General features: G+C 47.3%; 7 protein-coding genes across 7 annotated transcripts; 2 read left to right on the forward strand and 5 right to left on the reverse strand.

Moving 5' to 3' along the window:
• Positions 1 to 170: 170 nt before the first annotated feature.
• On the forward strand, positions 171 to 440 carry APUU_60975S (uncharacterized protein; the record flags this gene model as incomplete). The annotated part of the gene is made up of 1 exon (XM_041694265.1): positions 171 to 440. One exon carries the CDS (start codon positions 171 to 173, stop codon positions 438 to 440), a length of 270 nt encoding a protein of 89 aa, XP_041560113.1.
• Positions 441 to 613: 173 nt separating this feature from the next.
• APUU_60976S (uncharacterized protein) lies at positions 614 to 883 on the forward strand (the record flags this gene model as incomplete). The annotated part of the gene is made up of 1 exon (XM_041694266.1): positions 614 to 883. One exon carries the CDS (start codon positions 614 to 616, stop codon positions 881 to 883), a length of 270 nt encoding a protein of 89 aa, XP_041560114.1.
• Positions 884 to 2,393: 1,510 nt separating this feature from the next.
• Positions 2,394 to 2,864, reverse strand: APUU_60977A (LysM peptidoglycan-binding domain-containing protein; the record flags this gene model as incomplete). Its single annotated transcript, XM_041694267.1, has 1 exon — positions 2,394 to 2,864. The coding sequence occupies one exon, from the start codon at positions 2,862 to 2,864 to the stop codon at positions 2,394 to 2,396; it is 471 nt and encodes a 156-aa protein (XP_041560115.1).
• An 842-nt stretch (positions 2,865 to 3,706) lies between these two features.
• On the reverse strand, positions 3,707 to 6,939 carry APUU_60978A (uncharacterized protein; the record flags this gene model as incomplete). The annotated part of the gene is made up of 4 exons (XM_041694269.1): positions 3,707 to 5,845; positions 5,888 to 6,383; positions 6,432 to 6,572; positions 6,620 to 6,939. 4 exons carry the CDS (start codon positions 6,937 to 6,939, stop codon positions 3,707 to 3,709), a joined length of 3,096 nt encoding a protein of 1,031 aa, XP_041560116.1.
• A 607-nt stretch (positions 6,940 to 7,546) lies between these two features.
• APUU_60979A (uncharacterized protein) lies at positions 7,547 to 8,215 on the reverse strand (the record flags this gene model as incomplete). The annotated part of the gene is made up of 2 exons (XM_041694270.1): positions 7,547 to 8,101; positions 8,183 to 8,215. The coding sequence occupies 2 exons, from the start codon at positions 8,213 to 8,215 to the stop codon at positions 7,547 to 7,549; spliced, it is 588 nt and encodes a 195-aa protein (XP_041560117.1).
• A 5,322-nt stretch (positions 8,216 to 13,537) lies between these two features.
• APUU_60980A (bZIP transcription factor) lies at positions 13,538 to 14,897 on the reverse strand (the record flags this gene model as incomplete). Its single annotated transcript, XM_041694271.1, has 2 exons — positions 13,538 to 14,452; positions 14,523 to 14,897. 2 exons carry the CDS (start codon positions 14,895 to 14,897, stop codon positions 13,538 to 13,540), a joined length of 1,290 nt encoding a protein of 429 aa, XP_041560118.1.
• A 2,371-nt stretch (positions 14,898 to 17,268) lies between these two features.
• Positions 17,269 to 18,793, reverse strand: APUU_60981A (uncharacterized protein; the record flags this gene model as incomplete). The annotated part of the gene is made up of 5 exons (XM_041694272.1): positions 17,269 to 17,337; positions 17,418 to 17,768; positions 17,834 to 18,070; positions 18,125 to 18,144; positions 18,214 to 18,793. The coding sequence occupies 5 exons, from the start codon at positions 18,791 to 18,793 to the stop codon at positions 17,269 to 17,271; spliced, it is 1,257 nt and encodes a 418-aa protein (XP_041560119.1).
• Between the last annotated feature and the right edge of the window lie 449 nt (positions 18,794 to 19,242).

Below are 19,242 nucleotides of genomic sequence, written 5' to 3' on the forward strand. Positions count from 1 at the left end.
TTTTTTATAGACAGGTGCAAATTGATGAAGGGGAAGAAGTGGTTCATCATGAGGAAAAGTTCCTGTCAAATCAAACGTATACGAATCGCTCTTCGTCAGCTAGACCCCTCTATACTCATGCCCTTCAGCATGTTGCACCTGGGACCCCATCGTCTCCCTCGAAACCCCGCATGCTCTGCGCAGACATCTCCGACTCTCTCGTCCAGTCATGCCACACCCACTCCTCGAGCCCCTCCGCGCAACTCGCAAACTGCAGCGCCCACCTCCCCAAAAGCAGCACAGAAGAATGGGCCCTGCTCAACTTCACCGCAGACACCTTCCGCGCGATCGGGATGCACGGGTACGTCGTCCGCCCTGTCGAGCCCACCGCAGCCACACTCTGCACAAACGCAACAACAAACGCCCTGCAGTTCATCACGCTCTCCCTAACCACGGGGTAGCCGGACATCAAACTATCAGGAAAACCAGACCTCGTCATCTGGGAAGCAACAGAGTGCTCACTCGAGCTAGTCTTCCGCAGCTTCCAGGCCGCCGTCCACAACGGAGTCTACACCGACGAAACCATCGCTGTCCCGGCTGAGCGCACCCTCGACACTACCACCACCTCCACTGAATGGCACCTCAGCCCCCCGCCAACCTGGGGCCCCTCGCTCGGCCTGCACCCAGCCACCCCCTCCCCCTTCCGGACGGTCTCGCAGCCGGGCGGGCCATCGCCAGGTTCCTGCGCGAGCTGATGACGGGCTACCACTGGCGCAACGCGACGCACGAGGGGTACGAGGTCGACTTGCCGGATGAGGCAGTCCATGTCTCTCTCAGTGCGCTCATGGCGGTTGACCCTGGCATGCCCGGGGGATGTGGGGGTCTTGTGGTGGGGGGAACTTGAAAACTGCATGCAGATTGTTGGGCGGGCGGTGGCGAAGACGGTTCGGGATGGGGGTGTGGGTTTGGGTTCGGGTGGGATGGCGATGGGCATGGTGAAGGCTGATATTGTGGTTGTTTCTCTGCGGTGGAAGTGGTTTGCTGTGCCGGTGGTGATATGGATCCTTGCGGCAGTTGCGGGTATGCAGGGGTTTCGGGAGTTGCGGAGTAAGCAGCCGGTGCCGTTTGATTTTTATGAATGAGGACCTGGAGGAGTCTGGATGGATGGAGGCTATCGGAGGGCACGTTGAGGGTGTGGGTTCGAATGCAGATTGTTTAGTTGTTTACTCGAGTTGTACTGTAGTAACATCGATACTCCTAACTCCCTCAGCAAAGTCTCCCCAAACCATCTCCACCCATAACCTGAATCAAAATCCGTGTAACAAAAGAAAAAATTCCTCGCGCTCCCCTAGTCCTCCTCAGCCTCCCTATGCATCTCATTGGTACAGATCCTCGATCCTGTCCGACGTCCTCTGTCGCAACCAGGACACGCAAAGTAACCACTCTTCGAGCAGATCTCACAGTCGTCCGAGTCTTCGCACCAGAAACACGGTATCTGTCCAGTGCCCGCGCAATCCGTACAATCATAGCGGTAGAAGACGGAGCCCGCATACCCGAGTTCGGGCAGGCCGCATTTGCTGCAGAGGGTCTCTCCCCAAGCCATTGTCTGTGGTGGTAAGCTGGAGACTTGATGCAGTTAGTGCCGGCGTAGTCGAGCCAAGGGCGCCGGTATGGCATAGGTGTATAACGTAGGAGAGGAGAGGAGAGGAGAGGAGATAGGCCATACCTTTGCGGTATCGACGTGGTTGTAATGCGCGTACTTGGTAAAAGCCGATACTAGGGCAATTCCGAACAATCGAACAACTGTGAGATGGAAAGCTGTAGCTCATAGAATAGGCTTGAGAACTGCAGAACTGCAGGACACCAGGGCAAAGCACGAAAGTCTGGCATTCATATACCCGTCGCCAAGGACGGCACTGCTGACATTCGGCGGAGGTACACCCGTCTATAAATGAAGAGGCTTCAGGCGTCCAGGTACAGTGACTTTCTGTTCGCTGATGGTTATCCCTCGACATGAGGCTCGGAGCTGCGGCGGAAGAGACGCGGGGTTGTAGGTAGGGTTCTGCATATTCTCAGCCTCAGGCGAGCCGCCAAGTCGACTGCAGGACGAAAGCCTTATCTTGAATTCAGTGTATAACCTCGCTAGCCAAGCTTATCAGCTTACAGGGACCTCAAATCAGCCTCGCCAACAGAGTATGATAACGCCAAGGCGCTTTACCAGGAAGGCGCTGAAAGCCTGCAAAGGTACCGTACCTCTATCTAGGTATCTGTATTCCTACAAGGTAAACACTATGGAACGAAAACAAAGGCACCGGATGTTTATTATAAGATTGTTTGCTAAGCTTCTCTACTTAGACCGGGTATCTGTTTGTGACTGGAGAATATAGCCATTGTGATTAACCTCGTCAACTGGTCTAAGCCACCAAAAGCCAGAGCAGAGACCCAACCGCAACACCAAAGAACCCAGGAGCCTGCATCTGAGCCCCGTTCGTCGGCTCGGCATCCTCCTCATCAGACGTAGGCGTAGAGGTAGCACCCGTAGTCGAAGTAGCATTCGAAGCAGAGGTCGACGCCGCGGTGGAAGTAGAGGCAGAGGCAGAGGTGGAGGTAGAGGTAGAGGCAGAGGTAACAGAAGAAGAGCTCGCCTCATCCCCCTCATTAATGCAGTACAACCCCTGGTCATCGAAATCATCGCAGTCAAGGCCGGGATTCAGCTCCTTGAGCGTGTCAAGCGAGATATGCCAGTTGTCGGCAAACGATTCGCAGGTATCGCCTAGGCTGGCGCCCGTGGCGAAGCCGGCGCAGTCGTCGCGGCGGACATGGCTGGTAGCGAGGGCAGGCAGGACGAGGCAGAGGGCGAGGGTGGTGAGGTTAAGAGAGATCATTTTGGCGATCAAATCGGTAATGAGCGAATGCCGAGAACGAGCGACTGGTAGAGATAAGGTGGGATCGGAAGAAAGAGTGGATGGGTCGATCGATCAGCTGGCGATGACGGGAGATGGGCGGTCTTATATGCCCCTTTTCTGTCTTTAGCTCGTCAGGGACTTCGATAGTTCGCAACCTCATTGGATCCGGACTGAGATTACATGGACTCTGCCTGATATTGCAAGGCTTGCTGCTAGCGTGGACCGAACAGGGCTGATGAGTGGTCCGGAGGTCAAAAGAGCCTAAGCTGGTACCAGGTCGGATGAATAGAGGCCTAGACTGTGTGGTATTGACTGAGTTAAGGCTAGCGATGGCTCCGCAATACGGCCCCGGATGCCCCCGATATCTTGGAAGTTGGAAAAACAGCCGAGGCTTAAGCTATAAATACTTTGGGGCGAAAGTCAGTTCATTCGATATCATTTATTAAATAGAGAAAGATAGTACATACGACCACAGGGTGAGGAAAATAGGGCTTCCCGTCCGCTCAGCCGTACTCAAGCCTCACGCCGGCTGGTTAGTAGTATGGTGGGTGACCACGTGCGAATCCCAGCTGTTGTATGTTTCGTCTTTTTTTTGGACGAGCAACGAGCATTGTCTTCATATGGGAGAGTTAGTTTTGTTGTTTGTGGTGGTAGGGGTTATGACTGGACTTCGGCCGGACTTGAGGCCCCTGGGAGCCAGCATCAGTTAGCCCCTTCTAGGGCAGCACATGTCACAATCATATTTGAATGGAGTAATTCCTGTTGAGAACCCTGGAACAACCAAATTCTAGCCCTTATTGCACAGTGCGTATTCGTCACCTTCATTCCATTCTCCGGAGCTTCGAGGACCTCCTATCTATTGCCTCCAAATCCCGCTTGTACCTCTCCGAGTGTTTCTTGTGTAGGTCCTTGCGTCCAAAGACTCTCCTTGTTCGATCCTCTAGTGCATTCAGGCTGTCATCCTCGGGGTCCGGTTCCTTGTACTTATCCTCGAGGGCTTCCACATCCCATTTGTACTTTTGCGAGGACTCCTCATGCAGCCTCTCGCGTTCCATACGTCTCTCTGCACGGGCTTCTATATCCTCGATACTGTAAAATTCGGTGAACTCGTCCACGTTCACCTGACTATGCCAGGTCGGCCGTGCATCGCTCTGTTGCTTCTGCGCCGTACGGTCTGGGCGAGGTGCTTGGATCTTGGAGTTTTCTAGGCGATTTCTCGAAATTTTGGATGCCTGTTCCATGAGCACCCGCTTTATGGTAGCCGCCACCGTTTTCTGCGAAACTTGAAACGACTTGAGGGGATCCAGGGCCTCCGTACATGTATTACAAACCTCTGGAAGCTGGTCGCGCTGCCTTTGGTCTGTCTCATTAGAACTGGTATTGTGAGAAGGATCACAGTCTGGGGCGAAGGCCATGTTCTTTGCGCAGTAGATACAGCAAGTAATTCCCTGTCGTCTCTTCTGCCTTGCAATTGCAGTCCATTCCTGTGCTTCGCCCGTGATGTATTCCCTTACAAACTCATGCCTTGCCTTCTCGTAAGGCACTCCGCCCCGCTTTTGGCCAGGGTCATGCCAGGGAAAATATTCACGGCGGAACATAATTTGCCCCGTGTCTGTAGGTCCTCGTGGCGAGCCTTGCCTGACGGGAAACCCCCCGATCAAAAAGTTACTCCATTGCGAAAAGCTCTCCAGCTTGACACCAGTGTCATAGAAGAGACCATACGATCGTTCCAAGTTCCACCTGGGTGCCCTTCTGTACATCTGCTCTGCTCTCGGTCTGAGGGTGCCGGGATCCCTTGTTGTATGGTAGACATCGTAGTTCTCGAAAGTTGTCTTGACAATGTGGGCGAGCTCAGCTTTTTCAGGGGCTGGTTGACCATCGCGCACTATATAGACGCAGATCTTTGCAGGGTTTCTTCGTGACATTGCCAGAGCCTGGGGGCAGCGGCCCCCGTGGATGAGTACCGCGCCCTGGTCTGAAACGTGCAAAGCATCATCCACAAGCAATGGGCCCTTATAACCTTGCCGTTCTGTCTGCGTATCTAAGCATTTGGAAACTTTCAGAAATGGCAGCTCGGGCTCCAGGTCGCCTCCCTTGTGGACTTTGTATGTGCTGCTGACGAGTTCCCAAATGATCGGTTGGCTCTTTTTGAACAAGCAGGAGCTGTCGATAGAGCCTACGCGCCTTGTGATACACGCCAGCAGGTTATGCCGAGCTGGGGCATCCTTCAGGGGAGCGATCCGATCAACAATATCCATGTTCTCTTTAGCGTGCAAAGGCTCGCTTGCCTTGCCCCGTCCAGCTTTCAGCCCCGACTCTTTGATAAGGACCTCCAAAGCATCTTCTGCTACGGCGATTAGACTCAAGTCGCGCACCTGGCCCCATGATGGAGAAAGGTAGTACACTGTTTGATGAGCAGTGTAGAGCTTGGTTCCTCTCATGCTAAGTATCCTGCTAAGTCTCGAATGGCCCGTCCATGCCTCCTCAATTGCGTCGATTCTGTCAATATTTGGTACTTTTGCGCTGGCGTCCCGCAAGTGAAGCGCCTCCAATAGCTTGCGGATAAAGCCTGCTCGCGTGCTCCCTTTCACGGATCGAAGTAACGTGTGGACGTTGTCAGCGGTGATGATGATGGACAGGAACCGGGATTCAATACCGCTGATGTGACGAACAGCGCCCAGCTGGGAGTCGAGATCCCTGAAGCTGGAGTTGAAGTTGTCTTCGTACTGGAAGTCGGAATGTGTTTCGAAAGAAAGGCTCATGTCTCCGGTAGAAAAGATGTCGGTGTCGGTGAAGACGGTGGCGACTTCCTCATCGGGAAATTGGAGGATCCTCAGCTCAGTCAGGACAGCTGGCCTATAGACATCTCTTGCCCAATCTGCAAGAAAATCGACAATCAGAAACAACTGGATGGCATCGTCTCGGTTGGTGATGCAGCCCCTCCAGGCTTGGGCCATGGTCTATTCGTCAGATGAATCAGGCATAGTGGATAGAGATCTTACCGTGGTGTGCTCGGCATGACTAGATGGAGATGCAGAGTTAAGAGGGCTCTGATATGCCAGATAAAGCCTCCAGTCCTGGCCTCGACTTGCAAAGAACCACACAAGGGGGCCAGAAGACCATCTAGTCTTCTGCTCCGTCGCAAGGATCAGGCTCTTCTGCGTATTGAGGTAAGTATAGATAGGGAAGGATGTCTGCAAACAGATCGAGGCCCAGTCGTCCGCGGCATTTCCAGCCTTTGCCTCCACCACCAGAAAAGGGAAAAGCAGAGGCTCCCCGCCGACGCCCGCATGCGGTTGTCTGGCCAGTTTGTCCTCGACATATTCGCCCTCGGCAAGGCTTGCCAAGAGCAAGTTCTCAAAGTTGCGAGTCTGCCGGAGACCATAGATGCGATCTGGTCGTTGTTCTTGGGGGAGCTTTTGTGCTAGGTCCGGTGGGTGCTCAACCGCGTCGTCAGCCCGATCTATAAAGAGGCGATTCAACCCGACTCTTTCATCTCTGTGCAAATATAAGTACGCTCTAAAGTAACAGCGAGCTCAAGCTTACTCATCCTCCGGTCGACTATTTCGAGGACAGCGACACCGATCGCGGGTCTGCTGCCGCGCCCTGAGTCGCTCGGCTGCGCGGTCCTCCGTATCCAACACTGCTTCGACTTCCGAGCGCCAGACCCGCCGGCGGCAGTTCTTGCTGTGGATAGTGAGCCCATGATGGTCTGTTTTATTGCAAAGACATACCACGCAACTTCCGAGGTCAACCGACTGAATACAAGAGGCTCACAAGCGAGCCTCCAGGTGGGTTCATTTCGAGCGATACAATCGTGAGCTTTCTCTGCCAGCTTTCTTGCCTGGGACTTGGCCTCTTTCTTCCAAGGCTCTTGTTCGCTATCTTCGCATGCATATGATTGATATGAGATTTCTTTGATCCTGTCGATGGATTCAAAGACCTTGGCGTGTTTAGCTGGACGATGGCATTGTTTCAAGTCTTCGACAAAGACAATGTTATGTTCCTTTCGGCGTCTCTCGAACAGTACCTGGTTGTTCTTGGATGGCGCCATCTCTGATGGTTGTCAAATCTGCTCGACGAAGCCCAGGTCAAGTGCGGGGCCAGATATATAAGGCCATCTGGTGTGGCTTAGCCTGCAACTAGACTGCGCCGCACAGGCATCAAGCTATCCAGGCACCAAGATTGCAGGACCAATTCCGAGCCAATCATTCTTGGGCAGCCCATCAAGCCGTAAGGCTTGCTTGTCTTTTTAAATCCACATGTGTTTGATCTTGACGCTAATTAGAGAACCCTAGGTTCAGGTTGATTTCATCTTCGATTAAAATAACAACGAACTTGCGCCTATCACTGGGAAGGAATGACACGATCGCGATTCTCCAGGTAGGAAAGAACAAGCAGCTGCCTTTCCCGGTGTTCTTCCAGGGGATGATGCCGAGTTGTTCGGGGAGCATGCGGACTGGTGGAATTTTCAGCTTTGGCCGTTGGCGCCGCTGGAAGGTGGGGTTGGATTTGAGTTGAGTTTCTGGTTATTTTATATAAAATATTGTTCGTCTCCCATATGCCCGCACTGCGCAGAGGTGGTTCGGTGCTTAGCAAGGGTAGTCACGTTCATAGCTCTTGTCTCTATAGGTCCAACTCCTAGATCCTCATATCACCTTTCAGGCGTACAGTGTAGACCCAACCCAATCACGAGATGACTTGGGCACGCGCCCCCCCAAATGCACGCCCTGGTTATCCACAATCCCCAAGGCGCCCTTTAATGCCTCAAACGAGTGAATCTGCAGCGTCTGCTCAGAAACGCAGACCTGCACCGCCTCGCCCGCCTCAAACTCCACGCTCATCGCAAAGATCCCGATCTCCAGCTTCACGACCTCCCCCTCGCGCACAGGCTGCACAGTCGCATGCGGGTGGAACGGATAGTTCGAGTGCCTGGAGCGCCGGTCGTCGATCTCGCGGTGCGAGGCGCGCAGCATGCCAACGGGCCCCATGTACAGAAGGATGTCGGTGGCGTTTTCCGGCGGGATGGAGGACCAGAGGACATTGAGGCCGAGCATGGCGGTCCCTGCTGTGTCGAGCTTGCGGATCACGACATAGATGTCGAGGTCTCGGTGCGCGGCGCAGGGCATGTAGAGGGTGGCCTTGGGGAACTTGAGACCGTTGAGTATCTTGCCGAAGGGGCTCCAGGAGAAGATAGCGGGCACTTTTTTATTGCTCTGTTTATATCAGCTAGATTAAATGCTACTTGAAAACATAGAGTGACTTTCAAGCAAGGCAATTATTAAGTAAGAAGCCACCTGAGTGATGGTACCTGCGATGGAACCACACATGGATTAAGACTGCGCCGCAGGGGCAATGGGGTTGGTACCAGGGCATTGTAGGCTGTTTAGAAAGCACTGTATTCGGCCTCTGGTTAGAGCAAATGAGGTGTTGCATTAGTATAGTAGTATAGTAGTATATGGAGTAAGTAACCTGGAGTTGTAGATATCAGATTATTAGCTAGCAGAATAGACAATACTTGGTTATTCTACCACTACTACTAGAGATGAGGCCGTCCCGCCATGCCATTCAGCTAGCATGCAGGGACTTGTTCTATACCAACCTCCGTGTCTAAAAAGACAGCTTCATCCGCTCAGCCTATGCTGAGGCTATATACACAGATCACGACCAGTTCCTACTTGGACCTTAATTCCCCCAGCAACAACAGTATACCATGATATCCTCTTCCTCAGTCCCCCACAAACCGTGGATCAGCCCCGCCAGCCCTAAGCTACTAAGCAAGCCCTTACATCTCAGCATCAAGCACGCAGCATGATATAAAGACACCCTACTCTACTGTATCAGCCGCGCGAACAGAGACAACATTGGTAAGGTCTCTACTAAGTCTGTCCTCAAGGCAGTGGCGCGCGGCTTCAAGATCACGGAACACAGCTGCAACAATCATCCTTATTCCAACACAGCAGGTACCAGCGAGCGCGTCTGGAATCTTGATATACATTACTGGCTGCGGGATCGGTATTTAAAGCCCCTGGATATAGTAGATCTACCGGGGTATCTTACAGTACAGGATGACGCGCAGTAGGCGTTATTTATCACAGGCCAGATAGAGCATTCATATAGCTGTTTAATTATGCGGTGTCTGGGCTGCGCGAGGGATGCTCTTTTAACTAGTATTACTCAGGGGGAAATAGATGGTGTACTGTTGATAGGTTACCTGTAGATAGATAGAATTGTACTTTGATTTAGCTAGATTATAAGAAGAGAAAACTTCTAATATATGACTATCCTATTTTACTTGTCTTGTTTCAGTGGTTATACAACACAGAAATACTGAGCTTTGTAAAAAGGGTTACTCATGCAGGCATACAGCCTGAAAATCTAACCCTGTTATTATAATTATTACCCGAAGATAAGATTTTGTTGTTTATTCCCCTTATTCACAATACTTGTTTAAAAAAGAAAAAGAAAAAGAAAAAGAAAAAAAGAAGCAGTAGGGGTCCTGGGAGCCCATCATCCAGCTATATATATAGCCCTGTGTGCAAGATATTTAGTAGAATTAATTTTATTAGGAGACTCGAGTGCACGTGTGGAAGAAAGAGACAGCGCTAGTATGATAGTCTTGTAATTAAGCTTTCCTTATATTTCTTAAAGCTTGCAACTGGCTGGCTGAGGCAAGTGCCGCCTGTGAGGGATATTAGCTCTATTCCTGGACAATTTCCTGTGTCTCACTACAAAGATCCAAATTTATTTAAAGATCTGCGTCACGTGATGCCGAGCTTACTCTGCTGAAAGCAGGTAGAAGTGGCAAGACTCCATGCTATCCTTGAAAGCTATACTACAAAGGGTAGTGGATGCCTGTCAACGGCAGGCGGATGGTGCAATGGGGGCCGTTTCTAGCGCCCCGCTAACCATGTCATCATATACCTGGTACTGTATAATAATATCTTTAAGATCTTTAATAAGAATATAGTACTTATATTATACCTAGACCTAACTTTATTTAATTTATAGATAGATATCTTAAGCTTGCTCTATACAGAATTAAGATATATATAGTAATTAATATCTATTCTTATTATATTTTCTGGATCTATATTAGAATTATCTCTTATACAGTAGTCAGTATATTTTATTAGTTTCTAGAGACTATTCAGGTTATTAAATAATAGTCTTATATTATATAATTAGACTAAGAAATAAAAATAGTCCTACTAGTAGAAGCTTAGTATCAGCTCTAGAAATTAAGATATCCTAAAGCCTAGCTAATTAACTATTATATCTATAGTATAAGTACTGCTAATTAATAAATTAAGGCCTGATAGAATTAATTAAGTAAGAGCTTATTATTTTATTAAAAAATATATATATTATCTCTTCTATTCTACTTCGTATAAATATTAATAAGAAGAGATAGACTTATTTCTAATCCCTCTAGAAGATAAAGATCTATTCTAAGAATAATCTAGTTAATTAGATTATATTATATATAGTTTACATGCTTATTCTTTATCTTAAGATAATTTTCTTTATATAAACCTGGAATAATTATCTTATTTATATATAGAAGAATCAGCTATTTCTTATTTCTAATAAACTATTTATAAACTTTAACTATCTTAAAAATAGTGTACTTAACTATAGTCTTAAATTTAATAAGAATCTGCTTTCTTCTTTATTATAAGATATATAAGACTGGGGTAAGTAATCTATCTTTATTAAAAAAGATCTTAACTAGACATGCATACGGGTTGGGTTGGGGCGGGTCGAGGCCTCAAGGAACCCAACCCGCATGGGTCAAGACCTTGCTAAACCCGCCCCGCAAATACCCGCAGAGCCCGCACTAAACCTAATACAGTAATTTTATTACCTAAATAGTATAGGGCTAATTATAATAACCCTATTTTATTACTATACTAGGTTTAGTGCGGGTTCTGCAGGTTTAACCCTAACCCGCGGGTTCTAGATAGTTGACCCGAACCCAAACCCATGCGGGTTCGGGGCGGATCGGGTTCAGGATTTTGGGGCGGGTTGTGCATGTCTAATCTTAACTAATTTTTAAAAATTCTGATAAATATCTATCTTTTCCTACTTTTAATTAGACTATAATCTAATTAAAAGAGCTTAACTTTAATCCTAAGAATCCTCTAAAATATACTAGAGGAGATATCTTTACTCCTTATTGTAAGACCCTCCGCAAGATTATCTGGGTATTCGCGAGAGGTAGAGCTGAGTAAGCTGGAAGCTGACTCAGCTCGCGAGGAAACCTCTCTACTTCGCGAAGGGCATAATATTAGAACTTCAGCATTAATCTATTAACTATCCTGAATTCTTGAAATCCAAGTCCTATAACTCTTTATTCTCTTTATTAGGTGTACTACACCCTTTCACACTATTCGCAATAACCCTAAAGGCCAGGGACCTTATACCCAGCTCTTAGAGTACTTATCAACTAGAATTATATATTATTAATAAAGACTTATAAAGTTTATAGCTATATATTATATACTTAAGATACTAAAGAAGAAAAGTATCTAGCTTCTATTAGAGAAGAAGAGAGTAACTATACTTTAGAACCTAGAAATACTAGATAAGCTCTGTTATGCGCCGCTACCTGCGGACGCTGCACAATGATGCCTCAGGCAGACTGCGGCCGCCAAGCGACCGTCACATGACGCGCAACCACGTATTGCGCCGCTGGTTCTCAGCTAGGAGAACCAGCGATTAGTTCTATTGAATATAGACCTACCTTCCACCAACCACGTATCACGTCTCTATAATCCTTAGAGGACCGCTATATTAGTATTGCGGCCTCACAGCTCTAGGATTAGTATTATATTAAGAAAAGCCCTATCACAGAAGGCTAATAAGATAGTCTAGTTAATTAGATAGTATACTAGTTAGTAATTACTATATATAAAGAATTTTATTCTATAAAAGAAAAAAAGTAGAATTAGATATATTTATAATACTAGATAAAGTTACCCTTACCTATCAGTACCTTCTAGCTAATCTTTAAGATTACAGAACTTGATAATAGTATATAGAATATCATACTTACTATCTAGGTCCTTAAGATAAAAGAACTCAATATTATAGTAGTAGACTAATACTAGAAGATTATCTATTAATATATATTTAAGAAGATTACTCTAGAAAGCCTTATCTTCTTTATATTTATCCAGCGGCATGCCTGCTAGAGACACTTTCTATAGGAGAAGCATGCCTGGTTAAGTTCCGGTAATAACAGACTAGAGCTAGATTATAGTAAATTAAATAATTATACTCCTATAGCAGAAATACTTTGAATATACTTAATAATAATAGTAGATAATATAAAAGATATCTATATCTAGTATATTCTTATTTTTTATTTATCTAGATACTTTATACTTAGTAGAGAGTATATATTTAAGAAATTATTTTCTATATTAGTCCTTTATTTACAGGGTCCGAGGAAACCTAGTATACCTGTTATATCTATTCATAAATATTATTATTTATACGGTATCAGGCAAATAGACTAAAGTATTAATAAAAATATTACTAATATTTATTATATAACTAAAGGAGCTTCTTCCGCGAAGTCTTAGATATCTAATCAAAGAAGTTTATATAGATAGCTTAATTCTCTAAGAGTAGGTACTTAATATAGTTCTTATTTAATTAGATATAATACTTATTAGATATTAGTTCTCTGCTATTAAATATTAATTTAATAGTAAACCTACTTCTACTAATATTATTTAATAATAGCAAGATCTTCTAGGGTCCTAGGCTTAAAGTTTAAGAAAAGCTATTTAAGTCTATAAAAATATTCCAGTCTAGCACGAGTCTCCTTATAGAAAATTAGATCAGTCTAGAATTAGTATTTACTAGATTAAGCAGAAAGAGACAGGAGGAGGTATTATAGAGATAGTAAGATAGAAATATTAGAGAGAGGGATTAAGAGAATAACTAGATTCAGGATTAGGCCGAGATTTATTAATATAGGGAAGGATAGGATATTAGGAATAGAAATAGAGAAACTAAGAACTTAGAAGCAGGGAAAAGATTATATTTTATAGAATACTAGACCAGGGCAGTCAGCTCTAGAACAGCTAGATCTAGCTATAAAAAAGACTATTTTTAGCATTAATTTAGCATTAATTTAGCTATAAGTTAATAGGGACTAAGGCTCACTAAAATCAAGCATTCAGTACTTATTTAATATCAGTCTAGGAAGAAACTAGAATACTTAGCAGGTACAGAATAGTAGTATAAAATACACGGGAATACTAAAACAGTAGCTCACTACTTTAAGAGTTATATATAGAAATACAGCTGTTTATAGCCTCAGTAACTGTTATTTTCAGCATTGATTTCACAGGTCCTCACATTCTACTTGTAAAATATACAAAAAATACTATTGACTAACTAGGTCTCATAGAGTTTTGTTAGTATACACGAACAACCAAGTAAAGAACCAAAATAGGGGCTTTAGTATGGAAACAAGTTGAAAATATCGGCTAGTTATTAATGCTGATCTACATGAATTCTATTCACACAACTTGTGAGAAGCGCAGGGCCGCATCCACATCATCGCATTGAAACCCTGGTGACCGACCCAAGCATACCCCTCTGCTGACCAAAGCTATCAATGTCAGGATAAGTCCTTACAAACCGTAGGCGGACTTACTTGATATAAAGCGTGAGACGTTGATACTGGTCGGTACTTTTGAGGATGTCGTTGGCTCACCCGCTGACGCAACCAGGAGCACGTTCTTATCTCGAATATACCCCTCCAGATCTTGCAAGTCAAACCAATCCCCTTCTAACTGCGCTCGTAAATCTGCCGTGGCCAGTGACAAGGGGTCCTCCACGGTGGGCCCGCTCTGGTAATAAGAGGCAAAGGCACCGGTGCTCCTCGCGTGGAGATAATGGGTTCCCGCACCCCCCAGCCTGAAAAAGGGGACTTCATCCCATCCGTCTAGCGGCCTTTGGTTTAATAGAGAATAAAACTCCGCTTTGAAGTGAGATGTCAGGCGTTCGCGGTCCATTATACCAAAAATGAGCCCAAAGGGTCGTTGGAGTCGATCCATCCCAATAGACGGATCGCGTAGAGCGAGATATCCCTGGTAGAGGGCTACTAGGAGCAGCTTCTGGATGAATGCGGACACTTCCATAATTGAAATCCCGGGTGTATTGTCAGCATCTGGCAGGACAGCATTGTTAGGGTATGATCCAGTGCCACCCAGTGGTGGCGGGCGTTCGATTGTGGGTTGTTGCAAGGCTGGTGGTGATTCAATTGTCTTATTGGAGTCCATTATACCGTCATCTTCGTCGTCGTGGCTTACTCCGGCTGCCATGGTATAAAAGACCTTCATGGTGTCTCGTAAATTCGCCGTCAGAGCAGGCTGTGACCCAAGCAGCCCACTTTGGACCAGATGCTCACTAAATGACAACATAGCAGAGCTCATTTTCTCCATTGAGGTCTCCAAAAGGGAGATGCGGTTGTTGAGGCCGTCCACTATGGCCTGCTGCCGTGAACGATAAGCACGTTGTGCCATGCGAGCTTGCAGGCGACGACGCTAGCCCCCCAGTGGTTCAGTTAACAATGCTCACAACATTAGTGGAGAGTTGGCTGAATGCCCTACGAACCTCTTCGGGATTTTCCTTGCTCTCACCAGCCCCTCGGGGCGCTCCGCGGTCCTTCGCTGGCGCGGCCTTCTTGGATCCACCTCGCTGGCGTTTCTGTGGCCGTGGTTTCATTGGTTTAGAGAGGGGTGTTTGGTTTGTGTCCGTCCGGTTGAAGGAAGATGCGAGCTCAAGGGCCAAGTCGCTACGACCGGGTGACGGCGTACTACTTTGAGCATTCTGTGGGTTATGTGATTCGGGCAGGAGATAGGAGCGGGCTGAGAGTACTGAGGTGACCTCAGAGGTGCCGGACTCCGGTAATAACGGGGGGCTTTGGTGGAAATCGGTGAAATCACCCCAGTTAAAGACAGGCAGGTCGCTCTGTACTAGTTGGTCCATGGCGGGCCGAATGTTGTCACGAATAAGCGGAAAATGAAGACACTGACTCCTGACTGTATTAGAACCCGAGAAGCGTTTGAGTAACGCCAAACCGGACGAACAGTTGTAACTAACTCTCGCCTCGGCCTGATCACTCATCATTCCGCCACCATTCCGATCTTGACCCACCGTCTTCCCGTCCAACCCTGAGTTACTCCGTATTTGCTTACAAATGTTTGAGAAAGGACCGCCAGAATCCAACAAAATTGGGCAAATGAATATTGACTCGACTTTGGAATACAAGAAACTTCACGTCAACGGAGCAGTACATGATCAAATAAGGAGGTTGTGGCTTGTATGCTTTCTATGCCGAAAGTGTCCACAAATACGAATACGAGCCTAGCCCTAACATTGTTGACTAGACGCCTAGGGCCTTAAGTTGATAGGGATGTTGGCGAATATTCTCTAGATTCAAACTAATTACGTTTACATGGGAATCAGGAAGGTATGTTTCCAAACCTCAGTAATCAAGACAAGAATGTTTGATCCCTGAGTTGAGATTGGCTCATATTTGACTATACGTGAAAGATGTGTCGATCTGGGAGACTAGAGAGTCTCGTCAATGTTGTAGACTAGTTTCGCCCCACTGACTTTGTTGGTCCTGAGCAGCTCGATTCCTTCCAAAACACCCCGGAGACCACCCTTTCCAACCTTGGGTGGATGAACTTTGACCTTGCCGAGATCCAAAAGAGACTGAGCCACCTGGGTGAACTTCTTGGCGTGCTCGAAATCCTCTGGCTTAGCGGGAAAAGGCAGGCCACCGAAATCAAAGGCCTCTCCAAGGGAGGTATAGACGAGGATGAAGTGACTGTTGACGTTTGCACGCTCGATCTTCGCGGGCAAGAGTGAGAGGTACTCGCCGGCCTCTGTTGAAAGTGCCTTGTCGCTGAATTCAACACTAGGAGGAAGAGAGATACAGTCCAAGACCAGCTTCAGGCCGTTATTAGTCTGCTTGCGAATTTGGGCGGCGGACTCTGGGTCGTTATAATCGAAGACAACGTCCGCGCCAAGGCCACGGACAAGGTCGAAGTTGTGCGGCGAGCAGGTGGTGAGCACCCGGTAACCGGAGAGCTTAGCGAACTGAATGGCCAAGGTGCCTGTGGCGGTAGAGCCGCCATATATAAGAATAGGGGTCGCAGTTTGAATAGGCTGGGTTGGTAGAGCTAGCCCTAAAGTCTGATATAGAGACTGGCCGACAGTCTGGATGCCTGCTCCAAGTGTGGCGGCTTCCTGGAAGCTCAGGTGTTCAGGAATTCGAAGCTGCACATCACCCTTGACAACAATGTACTCGGCGAAAGAGCCATCCTCGGACTGGACGGCATTGCCACCATGGGTGGAACCGCAGATGCGGTCACCCTTCTTCCAGGGTAGCTTGACGTCTTTGCCAACGGCCTCGACAACGCCAGAGTAATCACCTCCCAACAGTACACCGGGCGGCGAGAGGAAGTCGATGTGCTTCCAGTCACTGGGGTTTAAACCCACGCTGACGGTCTTCACGAGGACGTAATCGTCGCGGAGCTTGGGAATGGCACGGGAAGTGACCAAGTCTGCGGTCTTAGGTTGGGTAACGATGACAGCCTTCTGAGTAGACATGATTGATGTGATGAGACGAAGAGTAGTGATAATCACATTCCGGTGTATGGAAGCATATTAAATACGGAACTGTGCCAGGGTTCGTTAGTGACACTCCGTAATCCTCGGATCGGGCGCTGTTGGTAATCATGCAATGGATGAGAAATGTTCCCCTGTATCGATGACAAATTCCACAATTCTTAGCACAGCAAAAGCCCGTCTGCAGGGTTCCTGGGTTCAGGGATTATGTGATTTATCCATGCAGCGGATGTTGAGTAATGTCGGAGGGCCCCATTTCAGCCGAGGACCGAGAGACAACAAGTGCCAGTACACGTATACTTGGACTCTTTTTGTTATCATTCAATAATTGAGACACGTGGTTATCTGGAAAGACGAGACTTTGGTCCTCACAACGTGGGTGCTTCCGAGAATAGGCATGTCCTTACACCCGATCGAAGCTCTGAAGATCTGCGTCAGCTTACTTGGGTGGTACCAGCTGGAACCTTAGAAATAAGAACCATAATTCTAATTGTAATATTCCAGGAGTAATAGAGTTGAATATTACGTACGTAGGGGTCATGTAAAGCAGAGGGATGAGTAAGGAACGAGCCTGCAGGCCCCAAGGTGTGCTTTGGCTATATGTTCTAATTCTAATATACAACGGATTTTGCAGTACAAGGGTAGAATCAGCCCCTACACCCTTTCCCCGGCATCTGCCTTAAATGAATACTGAAGCAGCAGGGAATTGTCATCCACGACTTCACGACAAAGCTGGTGCGAATGTCGCGAGTCCCTTCGCCAACCGGTGAATCTGGTTCGCATAATAGGTCTAATAGGATTGAGATTGATTAGCATTGAGAATTTCGATGTCGCTAACCCTCACAACGCTGAATTGTACTGAAAACTTACAGTCTCTGCACCCATCCCTAGAATTTGGCTCTTGAATGTCCTAGCAAACCACGAAGACTGAACGGCGTCTAGAACAAGTTCTGCCTCTTCTGCTGGTATGCTTTCATCAAGAAGTAATTTTGGAAGTCCAGGATTCACCGCAGCTGGGCGTGCCATGCCGACTAGATCACACGCGTTCTCCTTGATAGCTGTCTCGGCGCCAGTGCGGCTGCGGAATCCACCGGTCAGCATGAGGACGAGATTTGGATGGCGCTTGCGAGTCTCTTGAGCAAATTCAAGGAAAAATGCTTCACGGGCTGCAGTGCGTTGTCCTTTTTCTTGATCTTTCTGAGTACTATCGCCTCTGACCATCTATATAGTTGACGGTTAGTGAGGCTAAGAAGACATTGAATACATCTTAAACTGTGGAAGCATACCCTTGGATTTTCATAACTCCCTCCACTGACTTCGAGAAAGTCAATACCTGTCTGAACGAGAAGTGCAACCTGGACCAATGTATCCTCAAAGCTGGTGGGATCGCGGTCTGCCGAGTTGAGCTTAACGCCGATGCAGAAGTTCGGAGGGACGACTTTCCGACATTCTTTCAAGATGTCGAGGAGGAACTTGGCCCGTTTCTCTGCAGAGCCTCCGTAGGCGTCTTTACGAGTGTTGGACTATGCCTAAGATTCAGTGATAAGCCAAGATTTAGTCTATCCATCCGTCCGTACCTTGGGGTTCAAGAATTGATCTATATCAGGAATGAATTAGCAATTTCCCCATCAATACCAAATACTAGTCCATTCCTACACATACTCACCTATAAGGTAGCCATGGGCTGCATGCAACTCAATACCGGAAAACCCACTGTCTGCCATCAACCGGGCTGTGTCCACAAACAAACGAGTGACGGTATCTATATCCTTCTGTGTCATCTCGCGCGGCTTGGGAAATGCTAGAGTGGTAATTAAAGAATCCAACCAGCTGTTGTCAATCTTCAGCGGGATTGGGCTGGGGGCCATTGTCTGAGCAAAGAGACCTCTGCGTCCGGCTCCACGAAGTGATTGTCTACCAGGGTGACAGACTTGGGCGATTGTCGGTGTGCCGTGTTTCTGGCACGATTCGGCGTATTTCTTCCACGTCTCGACATGTTTGTCCTTTGGCCCAGTGTAGTCCCCCTGAAGAGCTGGGTCTACGAAATTGCCGAGATGGTTGATATCCACTTGAACGTTTCCTGCGAAGAGCTCAGCCTGGCACTTGAAAGTATGCACGTAACACGTAGACTGACCTGTGACAATCATGCCCCATCCACCGTCACTCCAACGGGTATAGGCCTGGTAGAAATCTTCATTGGGATTGTTACCGGACTTGGCCAGATTCTCGGCCATTGCAGCCTGCATAACTGTAAGCAAAGCATTGTAAAGTTCGTCTGCTCACGACTTGCTTTGGACAAACGGTTTGGTAGGACCAGGCCACAGGGGAGCTTGACCGCATCACTTAGTCGAGACGGCATTTTCAAATTCTTATGAAGCAGCAGCAGTAGTAGTAGCAGGATATGTACATAAACAAGAATGAAGGTGAAAGAGGCGGCCCAGTACGGAATCAAATCGAGATACCTATATTGCCCATTTCCATCTCATGGACTAATGTGATCCATTCTTTATCAAGTCAGAAGCGGATAGATTTGTTGTCCGAGCAGTGACAGAACGGAAGCATTAGTGAGTGCTCCGTAACTGATCTTCGGTACCGTACCGGTATTCGGGGATCCACTTGTTTATTACGAATCATGCTTGTACGTCTGCCAGTTTAATCGTCTAGATGCTGCCAGCTTTCATGGCTCTAATGATCT

This window comes from Aspergillus puulaauensis, chromosome 6 (assembly GCF_016861865.1).
Source record: "Aspergillus puulaauensis MK2 DNA, chromosome 6, nearly complete sequence".
Lineage (NCBI taxonomy): Eukaryota > Fungi > Ascomycota > Eurotiomycetes > Eurotiales > Aspergillaceae > Aspergillus > Aspergillus puulaauensis.